Source organism: Oncorhynchus kisutch, linkage group LG18 (genome assembly GCF_002021735.2).
Source record: "Oncorhynchus kisutch isolate 150728-3 linkage group LG18, Okis_V2, whole genome shotgun sequence".
NCBI lineage: Eukaryota > Metazoa > Chordata > Actinopteri > Salmoniformes > Salmonidae > Oncorhynchus > Oncorhynchus kisutch.
The window spans coordinates 41,224,440-41,237,494 of record NC_034191.2 but is presented as its reverse complement, the minus strand read 5'-3'; the positions used below and the strand labels follow the sequence as shown (position 1 = coordinate 41,237,494).

Here is a 13,055-nt window from a genome sequence, read left to right as displayed (position 1 = left end):
GAATACACGCACCATGCTTGAAAATATGAAGAGTGGTACTCAGTGATGTATTGTGTTGGATAGTGCCTTCTTATTGCAAATAGGATTCATGTTTTGGAATATTTGTAGTCTGCACACGCTTCCTTCTTTTCACTCTGTCATTTAGGTTAGTAATTGTGGAGTAACTAGAATGTTGTTGATCCATCATCAGTTTTCTCCTATCACAGCCATTAAACTCTAACTGTTTTAAAGTCACCTTTGGCCACATGGTTTCCTTCCTCTCCGGCAACTGAGTTAGGAAGGACGCCTGTATCTTTGTATTGACTGGGTGAATTGATACACTATCCAAAGTAAAAATGAATTACTTTACCAATTCTCAAAGGGATATTCAACATCTGCTTTTTTTTACCCATCTACACATAGGTGCCCTTCTTTGCGAAGCATTGGAAAACCTCCCTGGTCTTTGAGGTTGAATCTGTGTTTGAAATTCACTGCTCGACAGATAATTGTGTGTGCAGTACAGAGAGTCATTCAAAAATCATGTTAAACACTATTATTGCACACAGAGTGAGTCCATGCAACTAATTATGTGACTTGTTAAATCACATTTTTTTCTCCTGGACGTATTTAGGCTTGCCATAACAAAGAGTTTGAATATTTATTGATAATTGTTTTTTTATTATTATTTGTAAACATTTCTAAAAACATAATTCCACTTGGACATTAACAGGTTTTGTAGGCCAGGGACACAAAATCTCAATTGAATCCATATTAAATTCAGGCTGTAACACAACAAAATGTGGAAAATGTCAAGGAGTGTGTATACTTTATGAAGGCACTGTAAATACCAACCATTGCTGATCAATTTCAATACAGTCAGATTTTTCACCATAAGTTTTTGTGAAAATGTCCCTAATTCATACAACAGCCACCCCACCCCATGCACATATGTCAGCATGAGTGTTTATAAGGGGGTTCCTGCCTAAACATGCCTATTGGTATGCCTGTAAGTCTACAAACGGCACCTTTGCCAAGACAGGAAAGCTCGAATGGAAAGCTTGGCGTATTGCACATCGTTGCTCACCATAGAATATCCCTTAGGGCTTAGCTAGTATGTATATTTGTGTGAGCACGTGTGTATGAGCAAGTACGCCGCGCCCCTCCACAACTCACTAGGAGCGACTTTCCATACTCTCAGGACCGGTGCCAGAAAAGGAACTTGGAGAAAATGCACACCAACTGCACAGCTTGAGAAACCAAACCGGTGGATTGGGGAAACAAAATATGAATAAAAAGGAAAGGGAGAGAGCCAGGAGGGAAATATTTTCCTTTTCTCATTAAGCGTTTTTTTTTTAATAGAATTTCCAACCAAATTTGACAAGGTAGTGGAAGCCTGGGGTTATTTTTAACTGGACATGATTAGGCATGCCTGCCCTGCCTGCTCCTGCCTGCCCTGCCTGCCCTGCCTGCCCTGCCTGCCCTGCCTGCTCCTGCCTGCCCTGCCTGCCCTGCCTGCTCCTGCCTGCTCCTGCCTGCCCTGCCTGCCCTGCCTGCCCTGCCTGCCCTGCCTGCTCCTGCCTGCCCTGCCTGCCCTGCCTGCCCTGCCTGCCCTGCCTGCCCTGCCTGCCCTGCCTGCTCCTGTGGCCCGCGACTGATGAAACCTGAGCTTTTCAGGGCCCCTGGTGGACGAGTCCCACTGCTGTTGGGATAATGGCATAAAGTGAAAAGGTACACTTGTGACCACTATGGTGGGAAACTGACACAATATGTCTTGGGAGGGAGGGAAGGAGGGACACAGTGTCTCTACCTCCAAGTTTGTGTTCCCGTTTCACATCCAACCCTTGGCTATATAGACCATGGGGAGTTGGCTTACAGGAATATGTATACAGCAGTTACTACACATCATGTAAGGCCAGTCTCTGCACCCATTTCCCCTCACGTTGTCTCCATAATACGACCTTAATAGTGGGATAAATAGAGGCGTTAAAGCGTAGGACACAACCAGATAATGCAAAAACACTCCTTAGTGTGGATCCTTATCCAGCAAAAGCGGGGCTGAAGTCATTATGTAAGCATTTTAGGGTGTGACAGGGTTCAAGTAAAATGAGCAGGTTCCTCGAACACCTCGAACATAGTGCCCCTTCTGCCATTAGGTAGTTTTGCAATCAATTGACTCAGCTGACAGAGCTCAAAGCCCATCCAAGTGTAATCATTTCAAAGTAAATACATGACTCTCTGTCACACTGCCTTGTCAGACTTATGAACTGTGTGACGACAAACCCCAAAGGACAAATAGAGATACCTCTAAGAACAGTAGATCAAATCAACAAGGCCCAGTCGATCCATGGGACACTGTCACTGGATCGATTTTGACTGGATCGATTTTTAAACCCTCTCCACTTCTTCAACTTGACACTATTTACATGAGCAAATATAGCATAACTAATGTACAAAACACTCTCTGAATATAGTCCACTAATCAAGACAAAGAGTTGGTTACTCCTCACTTTGAAATCTGGCCATTCTTGCATATGCTTTATTGTTGTTGGAAGGTGGATAGCTGCCGAGTTAATGCCTCGTGTCTTCAGTATTTAGCCACACAAATTCAGATGCGTTTCTCACGTGTGTGAAAATTGCTATGTCAGGCAAGAGATAGACCCAAGGGTTTTCATTATTGGTTAAATAGCAGAAACAGAAACATATTTTCATTATCCAAGAGATTCCTGCTATTGAGGGACGAGTAATCACATTGCCTGTTTATTATACTTGGGCTACCGGTAACACAGATGGAAGAAGTCACATAACCTAATTCAGCCTACATGATATCACAAATAGAAACTAAACCATATCCTGAAAAACCCTGCGTTTGAAGTCTAGACTGATTACTGGATCATGTTTGTTGCAGTAAGATCGTACTAAAGTATTTTACCTACCTGGATTCATATCAAGTGTTTTTACGTTGTCATAACGCACATGAGCATATTTGCGTCTACAGACTAAGGAAATATATATAAATAAATGTATTTTCCCCCCTTTGAGAGACAGCCTATAACTGTTGGAAAATGAATGTAAAGACTGGAAATTATATTAAAGACAGATGTTCTACAAAAAAAAAAAGAGCGGGTGTCACGCATAGAAACCAACGAGGAAAAAAGTCTGGGGTGATTCTGGTAACAGCCTTGGGGAAAATGTGTCCGGCGACGAAGTAGTTAATCATAGCCTACTACCACAAAACTAGTCGTCATCGTGATTGAAAATCTAATGAACATAGGCAAATTATGGACAAGTGTGTCAATATTTGTGGGCGTATTATGTTGTTGACCTACGAAGCCTAGTCAGTACGACGCGTTTATGTTCGAATGTTGGTGAAACTGAAACATTTCACAGCTGACTAAAAATACAAAAACAAAGCAACCTTGGTTGGTTGAGTTGTGTATGAAACTTTATGGGAGTGGTGTCCGGGAAAATAGAACAGGAAACCCCGCCTGCCTGCAGCCCAGACACACTATAAAAAGGCTGGCACTGCATTAACAGCGCAGCGCAATCGCCCGTGTCTTGCAACTGAAAGTGACAGGCGAACTGAAACGTTTCAAAGGACAAGAACACGTAGAAGCATGTCCGATATGATCGACGATATTATCACGAGGGTAAGGTTTATTCACTGTGTTGTATGTATGTTTTTGTTCAGATCAGTTACATAAGCTTAGGTTATGCTTTTGGGTCGTTAAAAAAAATCTACAACTACAACTATTGTATAAGTTGTAGGCTACTTTCAACTTTGATTACATGTTGAAATATTCACAAAACATATTTAACATCATTAAAAGCTTCATGGGGAACTGGGCATAGGCTACAATTCTGCATCCTGGGTAGTCTATAGGATGGGCATAACGATCATTTATTGACAGTCATATTTCTCTCCACAGAATCTGATCAATCTTGGTTTAGATGAACCATTCATCCAGCAACAAATTCAACCAATGGCACCTCGTCTCAACAGTTCAACTTCGTTCTTCTCACCAAAGAGACATAGTCTAAGCTCTGAGCAACTGAACGATGATACCCCCTGGCCACTTGACATTTGGAGCAAGATAGCTCCAAGTAAACAACAAGTTTCCTTCAGACCTGACCGCTCCATGAGTCTAACCGAATCCAATATCCTCTCCTTCGGTAAAATGAAGACCCTGGATGAAGTGCCTCCACCGCCTGGATTTCCTCCTCTGAACAACCCTACACCTCTCCCTTCCAACCGTTACAAAACCGAACTGTGCCGTAGCTTCCAGGAGAACGGAAGCTGTAAATATGGGAGCAAGTGTCAGTTTGCCCATGGAGAGCCTGAGCTGCGCGGTTTGTACAGGCACCCAAAATACAAAACGGAGGCCTGTCGCACCTTTTACAACTTTGGCTACTGCCCATATGGAGCCCGCTGTCACTTCATTCACGAAGAGAAACTCACCCCCTTGACCCAAAAGTTCCACAACCAAGCACTTGCTGATCAGAACCCACGTCAGCTCCGTCAGAGCGTCAGTTTCGCAGGTTTCATGGGATCACGCAGCTCTCCTCCCCCTGCGCTCCACGACCCCCTTGGCTTCACCCGTGCGCCCTCGGTGTCACCACCCCCTGCGGACATTCTCTCCCCAGTGTTCAATGACACCCAACGCAACACATTTCAGTTTTGTCAGAGCCGACCCCGTGTTGGTGACATCCACAACATCCCTATGATAGTTGAGCCACAGAAGCCCTCACGCTGCGTTTGTGGCCACGGAAATAACTTCCCAAACACTCTGAACAAATCTTACGCTATGGAGGACCGCAACAATGTCTACATCACCCAGCCAAACCTCCAGCGCTTCTCTTCTGAAGATTCCCTCTCAGATCGGGATAGTTACACCAGCACAGGCAGCACCAGCGGGTCAGAGTCCCCCACCTTTGATGGGGCTGGCAACAAGCGCCTCACCGTCTTTGCGCGACTGTCACTCTCTGACTAGGAAACCCAAACCACACAGAGACAATCCAAATCACGAACCTCGATCAATTGTGAAGGTTCTGCTTACAGAAATCAGAAATCCTATCAATATGATGCGCATCAACACTTTATACTGTTGTTTATTTATTAGTAAATTACTTGCTCAGTGAAATTTATTTGGTACTCAAACTTATAAAAATCTGTATATTTTTTTATACTTATGTATATATTTCATTTAACTTTTCATCTTGTCTTCCATTAATTACTTTCTTTAAAAATGACCTTGATGGTTATGACAGTAACAGACGTTTTAAGTGCCTTTACCTGTCTCAATCAATATGAGAAGGGCCTAGTAGCCTTACTTTAGCTGGATTACTTCGATTAGTCCTTCAAATATATGATCATATGAAACAAAAGACTCCCCTCCATTTAGTAAGCTGCCAGAACTATTTGTCAGATCTGTTCATACTGTTGGTATTCATGTGTATACCAAAAAAACTGTTGAAAATATTCAAACCATCAATGTGACTTGAAAAATGACAAGACATTCTCTCACTGTGATATGCACTTTAAAATAGGTATTGGGAGACTAGTCTCTCTATGTAGCATTTAACCAAAGCTTTATACTTACTTTTCTACATTTGCTACATTCTTTGTGTAAGAGCAGTTTTTAAAAATAAAAGAAATGGGGGGGGGGCGTCCATCATATTTTAACACATCTGTGACAAAAGTGAGAAGGTGCTAGTACGCCGTCTGTGAATGTCACAGATCTAGGAGGGGGTATTTGTGTAGCCTTGCCATTTATTTAGAGACCTGTTTTGTTGCATAATGTTTTGACAACCCTGGTTGGGTCTTACTCAACTGTAGTAGGTGACTTCTATTTCATCAGGGACTGTAACATCACAGTATTTCCATAGACTATAGGTTGACTTATTTGCCTTTTTGTAATTGTATAGACTTAACTAATATATTTATTATGATATTTATTGTGTTAATACCAATGTATTTTGTACTTATTTATCAAGAACATGTCAGGGTCTGTGAAAACGATGTGTGAATTATTAAGAAAAAAAGTATGAATTTATTTTTTGATCGCCTGAACAGGAGAAATAAATGAAAATGATAAAGAAATGTAATCCTTGCATTTAATGGTCTTTTTGTCCATTTTACAGCTTGCTTCAAGTTTGATTCAATAAGGCAAACATTCCTTACTACTTGATGACAACACAAACCGAGGCTATATGAGGGCAGAATACATGGTTTATGCAAAGATACACACAACACATAACTTATCATATTATCAAACTGTATTTTGTGCTTAAATAATACAAAAATAGAAACCAGTCTATATCTATCTATAGATGGCTGCTATGTCAACACAAATGGGTGATATTGTATTTGGCCCCAAATACTGTCAGTTACTGAAGGCATTTGACCCAAAACAACAACTTAGTCCTTATCCTGCATGCATTGAGCTCAGTTTCATAACTAGCCATGTGGATATACTGAAGTTGGTGTGTTGACCATTAGATAGGGAGCTGAGCTGTAACCTAGCTGTGTGGTCAAGTGCCTGTGCATATTTGACATTCCTCTCTTAGGACGCCCTGTGCTCACCCTTGTGTTTACTCACTGGCAAGGTTGCCATGGTTACCCGTCTTTCCTCTGCTCTGTATACACTTGAGTGTGCACCAATACTTGCCATTCTTATCCCCAAATGGGTATACATTTTTATGATGTCAGATGTGACTGGATTGCATCAGAAAGGCCTTGTATTACAAGTGAACTCCAGAAATCTCCTTTTGCAATTTGTCCCTTCATGTAAGGATAGCTGACAAGGTTTTATTGAGAAGTTGTTAATATATGGACACAGGATGGACACAAAGAGCAATGCAAACACTTCCTTAAACCTTGTATTTGAAATGTGAGGTTTATAGTGTTAAGTCAACCTCACTACTTCAATAGCCTACTTTTCCTCAATCCAGTAAGGCCTTCAAAAGTCTATACGCTGCACATTTCTGATGGGATCATCTGAAATTCCTTCTCCAAGAATAAGGAAGGGGTCAAAAAGCAAACCTGAATGCAGACGTGCTACTAGAGTTTAAAAGGTTTGGTATATTACTGGAAACTTTAGAATTTCTTTATCTTTCAAGGATTTTATGTAATCTATCAAAAGACATCTAGTGGCCCTTTTGAGATTTTCAGATTTCCACGTGTTTGTAATAATCTCTGGCCCTCTGTGCGGCCTTATTGCATGTAAAATATGTGAAATAATTGAATGAGATGATTTTAAAATGTAAAAAAGAATGGCAAAGCTGTAAAACATTATGCTAAATCTAAACAATCAACTTGAATACCATTGGTGATTAATATGAGAGTTTCAGCATGAAATACCCTTTTTAATTATAAATAAAAAAATGTTTACAAACATTTATTTTACTATGTCAATATGTAGGTGTCAATGCTTTGGCATCAAACTGGTGGCAGTTGTGAAAAAAGTCAATAGTTGGAAGAGTTGCAGAGTTAATTGAAAATGAAGCCCTTGTTAATTAGATTATTTTTCCATTATTTAGGCTATTTTCACATGAACCATATGGTCTATCAACTAGAAACTCATGGACAATATGTACACACAGATATAATAAAGTTATGCTGGATTGCCATCATTTTCTGTTAATTACTAAAATTACTGAATATTACGGTAACTTTGGTAAATTTACCAGTAGCTTTGTAACCCTATATGCTACCAAGTTCATATGCTTTTCAGTTTGCCATTTACTCTAAATGAGAGGTGGCTGGGAATAGCCTACTAATACAAATCAGGCTACGCCTATGGATTGGATATGCTATCTTCTCACTGTCAATGCAATCAGCAGTGAAGAAACAGTGCTAAAGGCTAACACTTCCAGATAAACCTGTCCTGAGATCAGTTATCTATGCATGTACGTACATAGCCCTAATCCATCTGTAGGGAAAACACAACCTTTGAACAGGTCAGACAGATACAGACAGCTCAATAGCTGCAACAATTTGTCCACATAGACATACATTGCCCGCATACTATAGAATGAGAGCAAAAGCTATTGTTATTTGTTAAGGTAATGTAATCTTGCATGGTGCTGCTAGAGTGGTTTTCACTTCTAGCTTAAGAAAGTGACCCCCACTCAGTAGTTGATGCACGAGATAAACAGCGTTGTTGAAACCGCAGCGTATCTAATTGTGACAGCTACAAGTGAGGTAAAGGATATGACAAATTCACACCATCTATTCATTTGTTGCCTTTCCCACTTCTCCTTTCCTCTTCTGTTCTTCCTCAAGATGGGTAGTTGAGGTGTCAGTTGACAAGGAGGAAGTTCAAGTTTGATCTGAAGAATAGAACATCTTTCTGTCAATACAGATGATCTTGCCATTACATTAACCAAGACCTTAGAATGCAAGACCAGAGGACCCCCTCACAACACCCCTAGAAAGACCATGCCGTTACACAAAAACACCTACCATAGGGGAACTGTGATTGCAGGCCATCAGTCACATCAATAAAGAAATCAATTCACAGTCCATTTAGTTTCTCTTGTCCTTTAAGTCAGTACAGACACAGGATGCGTTGCCATAACAACAGAGGCCGTCCAGTAAAATCAAATGACCAACACAGAGCACAAAACGGGCAGTGTGTTTTCTCTAGGTTTGGCATGGCCTCACACTGCAAACATAGACAGCTGGTGGACCATGCATTGCGGTTTGGACCGCAACAGTGTAATGCCGCATATAGTGTGTTTCTTTAGTTTACTTTTGCCTTTTATCTTTTGCAATGGATAGTGAAATCCCTATCTTTAGTTGGCATTTTGATCAATTGTTAATGTGAGCATTATGCTAGTTTATATATGTTTTGTAGATTCCTGCCAAGGAGGATATATTTACTGTCTATGATAAACTCCATCACACCTTGTGTAATGGACCCAGTTCTGTAGAAATGGTCACATGGTGAGTCACAAATTAATCCCAAATGCTCTACTCCGATCTGATTCCAAGTCTCAACAGTTATACCTTAGTACAGATATTTTTTTTTTTGTATCCAGAATAACTGATAAAGTAGTATTATAGTGAGCGTTACTAATGCTGTCTTTTTGTAGGCACTAACTCCAACATGGCTCATTGGCCAAAGCCTATGGGGAAATTAATGTTTTGGGGGGGGATAAACGCCAAAAATAACGTCTGTAGTTAACACAGGCCTAGGAGATTTATTACATTTTGTTCTATGAGATAATCTTCATCAGCGAACTTAACTTTTGGGGAACTTTGAAGCATTTCTGTATTCAAAACAAGCATCTAAAGCACATAGAGGCTTCATAATTTATAAAGGCCATGTTAACTGACTGATATTATCTGATAGAACAAACTTAGAAGATGGGATCCTAAACCTGTGTTTACCTCAGACCTCATTTTCGGGGTTTATGACAAAACCCTATTCTTTCCCCATAGGAATGGCTGAACGAACCAGTCGTGACTCATTTCAATTTTTATGGACTACAAGCTGGCAAGCTCTGGGGCTATCTATTCTGGACTGACAGTATAATGATTTATTAGCATGGCAAACTGATCCTAACCCCCATTCCTTCTTGCAATGCCTTTAGAGACCTCTAGGGGTCTGCAATAACTCACTTTGCCTTGTGGCCTAAACCCAAAAGAATAACTGTTCTTACAGAACCTCGTTATGTGGACAGAGGAAGGACAATGGGATCAGAAAAGTCTTATTTTAAGCATAAAGTTTCCTCGGGCAGAGTGGGTTTTACCTGTGCCCTGGCAAGGTTGTCTTAGTGCAGACAAGCAGATCTATAATCAGAGGCCAAAACCCCTCCCAACATCAATGTTTAACCACTAGAAAGAGATCAAATATAAACAAAATACATTACTCCATCAGCGTCATTGTGGACCATCAAGACCCACCCCCACAAGCAAACAGGAAATAGTAGGCCTAATAGACAGTCTACTATTAGGAAAGCCTTACAAAACCAAAAAATGATTTGAATAATACATTTGCTAGTGTGGACCTTGTTTTGTTTGGCAGACAGGGCATCGAAAAACACGTATGGCTAAAGTATGACTAAAAGCAATGTTTTGAACAAGGTATCTACTGTTTTTCCATTAAAAAAAAAAGACATCCCTAAAAGACATCCTTCTACGTACAGTAACAAACACGGACAGGCAAACTTTCTTTACAAACACTAGGAAAGTTCATTCCGGAGCACCGCAATGTGAACCGTTTGAAAGCAGTCAGTTTGAACCACTTCTCTATCAACGTTTGCTGAGAGGTGGTTGCTAGAGCAGCAGTTCAAAGGTAGAACTGGTCTATTTGCACAAGTTACTGAGGCAAGACAAGATTAATTGCAAAAGCCTCTTGAAACAGGCGTGCTCAGCGTCATGGAAACAAGTCTGGTTTCTATTCTGCCGATGCAAGTCAGTGTCAAATCCTATCAAGACTCCTCCGGCCAAGAACAACACAGAGGGAGAATTCCTACCTATCTAATGTGGAGCATGTGGGCACAGCAATATGAGCTATGGAGAAGTTATTGCAACAGTCACATTTATTAAGCACTGCTACAGTTTTGTATTTGGAGTCAGGCACGTTCAAGGTTGAACGGTGCACTCCCTATGCTATTATAATCATTCAGGGCTGTCTATAAAACTTCACCCAAGTCAAATCAAAGGTACTTTATATGAACGTGTATTTTGGCAGGTGTGTGTATAGGCAGTTGGCACATCTTTGAGCCAAGTGTTTAAGCTAAACAAATACCTGAACAATGGGGGAAATTGACTAAAGAATCAGAGAGTTAGGAAATGGGCTTTAAATGTGTTTGGCTTTATGAATCAAGTTAATCTGAGGGAGCTCCATTGAAGACTTTGGACTTTGTGGTGTGTTGACTTCATTCACTGGGTGTTATGCGGGAAGTCAGGCCATGGGATACAGGCTATTGGGGGGGGGGGGGGGGGTCGCCAATGTAAAAAAAAATCAAAAAAAATCTGCATGACCCTCCTTTTGTCTGTAAAATAAATTTAACACCCTCCCGCATCATAGAATTAAATAAAAATTGTGTTTACCACCAAAAACAACAACTGTAGCAACCCTGTGTTTATAAATATGGATATCGACTTTGCCACTTCAACATGCCATTGTGGCACTGTTGATACCATGCAGGGGTATGGGCCAGAAGGTTCCCCGACCACCACCGATGAGCTCACTCTCCCTGCCTGTCTCATTACACTATGATCAGAGCCAGCTGGCAGACAATGATCAGCTAGGGGGGAAATCAGACTTTCAACATTTTGATGCCATATTTATAATTGTGTAAAATATATTAAAGGAATTTTCCACAAACAGGTTTCCATGCCAATGCACCAACATAACCAATAAACAAAGAATACCGCCTTCGGGCACTTCAAAATCATGCTTTGCATTTTCAACACCACAATAAAAAAAGACTATGTCAATTTTGACAAACAGAAAACACATCCCTTGTCACGTTCTGACCATAGTTCTTTTGTGTTTTCCTTGTTTTAGTATTGGTCAGGACGTGAGCTGGGTGGGCATTCTATGTTGTGTGTCTAGTTTGTCTATGTCTAGATGCATGTTAGCACTATGTTTCATTAGCAGTCATGTTCGTTTGTTGCTTTGTTAGCTTGTTCAGTTTACGTCGTGTTTTTCGCCATTGAAGAAAAGAATGCATTCATACCACGCTGCGCTCTGGTCCCCTTCATACGACGTTCGTGACATCCCTCCCTACCTTGTAGGCTTACCCAGTATCGAAGGCTTGGCTTGGCAATCTCCGAATGTCATTCAACTTTTTGGCCTTTTGTGACAGACGTCTCTTTCCGTTCATAAATTGCACAGTTTGAATTGATTGATTGATTGATTTTATTTGTCAGTAAAAACAAATACATAAAGATTTTCTTCAGTGACCGAGATTGCGCAATAAATTCAGGGACTTATTTTCATTGTGTGTCACGTTCTGACCTTAGTTCCTTTGCTTTTGTCTTTGGTTTAGTATGGTCAGGGCGTGAGTTGGGGTGAGCAGTCTGTTTGTTTTTCTATGTTGGTTTTTGAGTTCGGCCTAGTATGGTTCTCAATCAGACACAGCTGTCAGTTGTTGTCCCTGATTGAGAATCATACTTAGGTAGCCTGGGTTTCAGTTTTGGGATGTGGGTGTTTGTCTTCCGTGTCAGTGTTTGTCGCCACACGGGACTGTTTCGTTCATTTCACGTTTATTGTTTTGTATTTCGTAGTGTTCAGTTTATGTTTTAAAATAAACAGTATGGACACTTACCACGCTGCGTTTTGGTCCTCCGATCCTTCTCGCTTCTCCTCAGAGGAGGACGAGATCCCTTACATTGTGGTCCCTATGTTTCGCATGAACACATAAACAATTACATAGATACAAGACACATTACAGAGATACAGACACATTACAGAGATACAGACACATTACAGAGATACAGACACATTACAGAGATACAGACACATTACAGAGATACAGACACATTACAGAGATACAGACACATTACAGAGATACAGACACATTACAGAGATACAGACACATTACAGAGATACAAGACACATTACAGAGATACAGACACATTACAGAGATACAGACACATTACAGAGATACAGACACATTACAGAGATACAGACACATTACAGAGATACAAGACACATTACAGAGATACAGACACATTACAGAGATACAGACACATTACAGAGATACAGACACATTACAGAGATACAAGACACATTACAGAGATACAGACACATTACAGAGATACAGACACATTACAGAGATACAAGACACATTACAGAGATACAGACACATTACAGAGATACAGACACATTACAGAGATCGAGGTGACAAAAAATTCTCAATCTCGAGATGAGTGTGAGGGGGGAGTTTAGGTATAATTCTTCCAAGCTTGTTTGGCTGGTAGCTTATTCTTTAGATGTTTGGGGCTGTTGGTGAACCATGATGTGCAGGCATACGCACTTGCCAGAGTATTTAGGGTGCCTATAGCTAGGTTCCCATCCAATTGGAGACAGATTTTCATGCAAATATTCAAAAATCTTAAT

The 13,055-nt window shown here is 40.6% G+C and overlaps 1 protein-coding gene across 1 annotated transcript; it reads left to right on the top strand.

Moving 5' to 3' along the window:
• Positions 1–3,482: 3,482 nt before the first annotated feature.
• On the top strand, positions 3,483–6,081 carry LOC109908895 (mRNA decay activator protein ZFP36). Its single transcript, XM_020507666.2, has 2 exons — positions 3,483–3,626; positions 3,906–6,081. The coding sequence occupies exons 1-2, from the start codon at positions 3,594–3,596 to the stop codon at positions 4,965–4,967; spliced, it is 1,095 nt and encodes a 364-aa protein (XP_020363255.1). The 5' UTR covers positions 3,483–3,593; the 3' UTR covers positions 4,968–6,081.
• The last annotated feature ends 6,974 nt before the right edge of the window (positions 6,082–13,055 follow it).

Bases quoted from the DNA above. Each gene is read 5' to 3' on its own strand.
- LOC109908895 (XM_020507666.2), top strand. From the start codon at position 3,594: ATGTCCGATATGATCGACGATATTATCACGAGG. The intron at 3,627-3,905 runs GTAAGGTTTATT...TTCTCTCCACAG, and splicing joins TCGACGATATTATCACGAGG to AATCTGATCAATCTTGGTTT.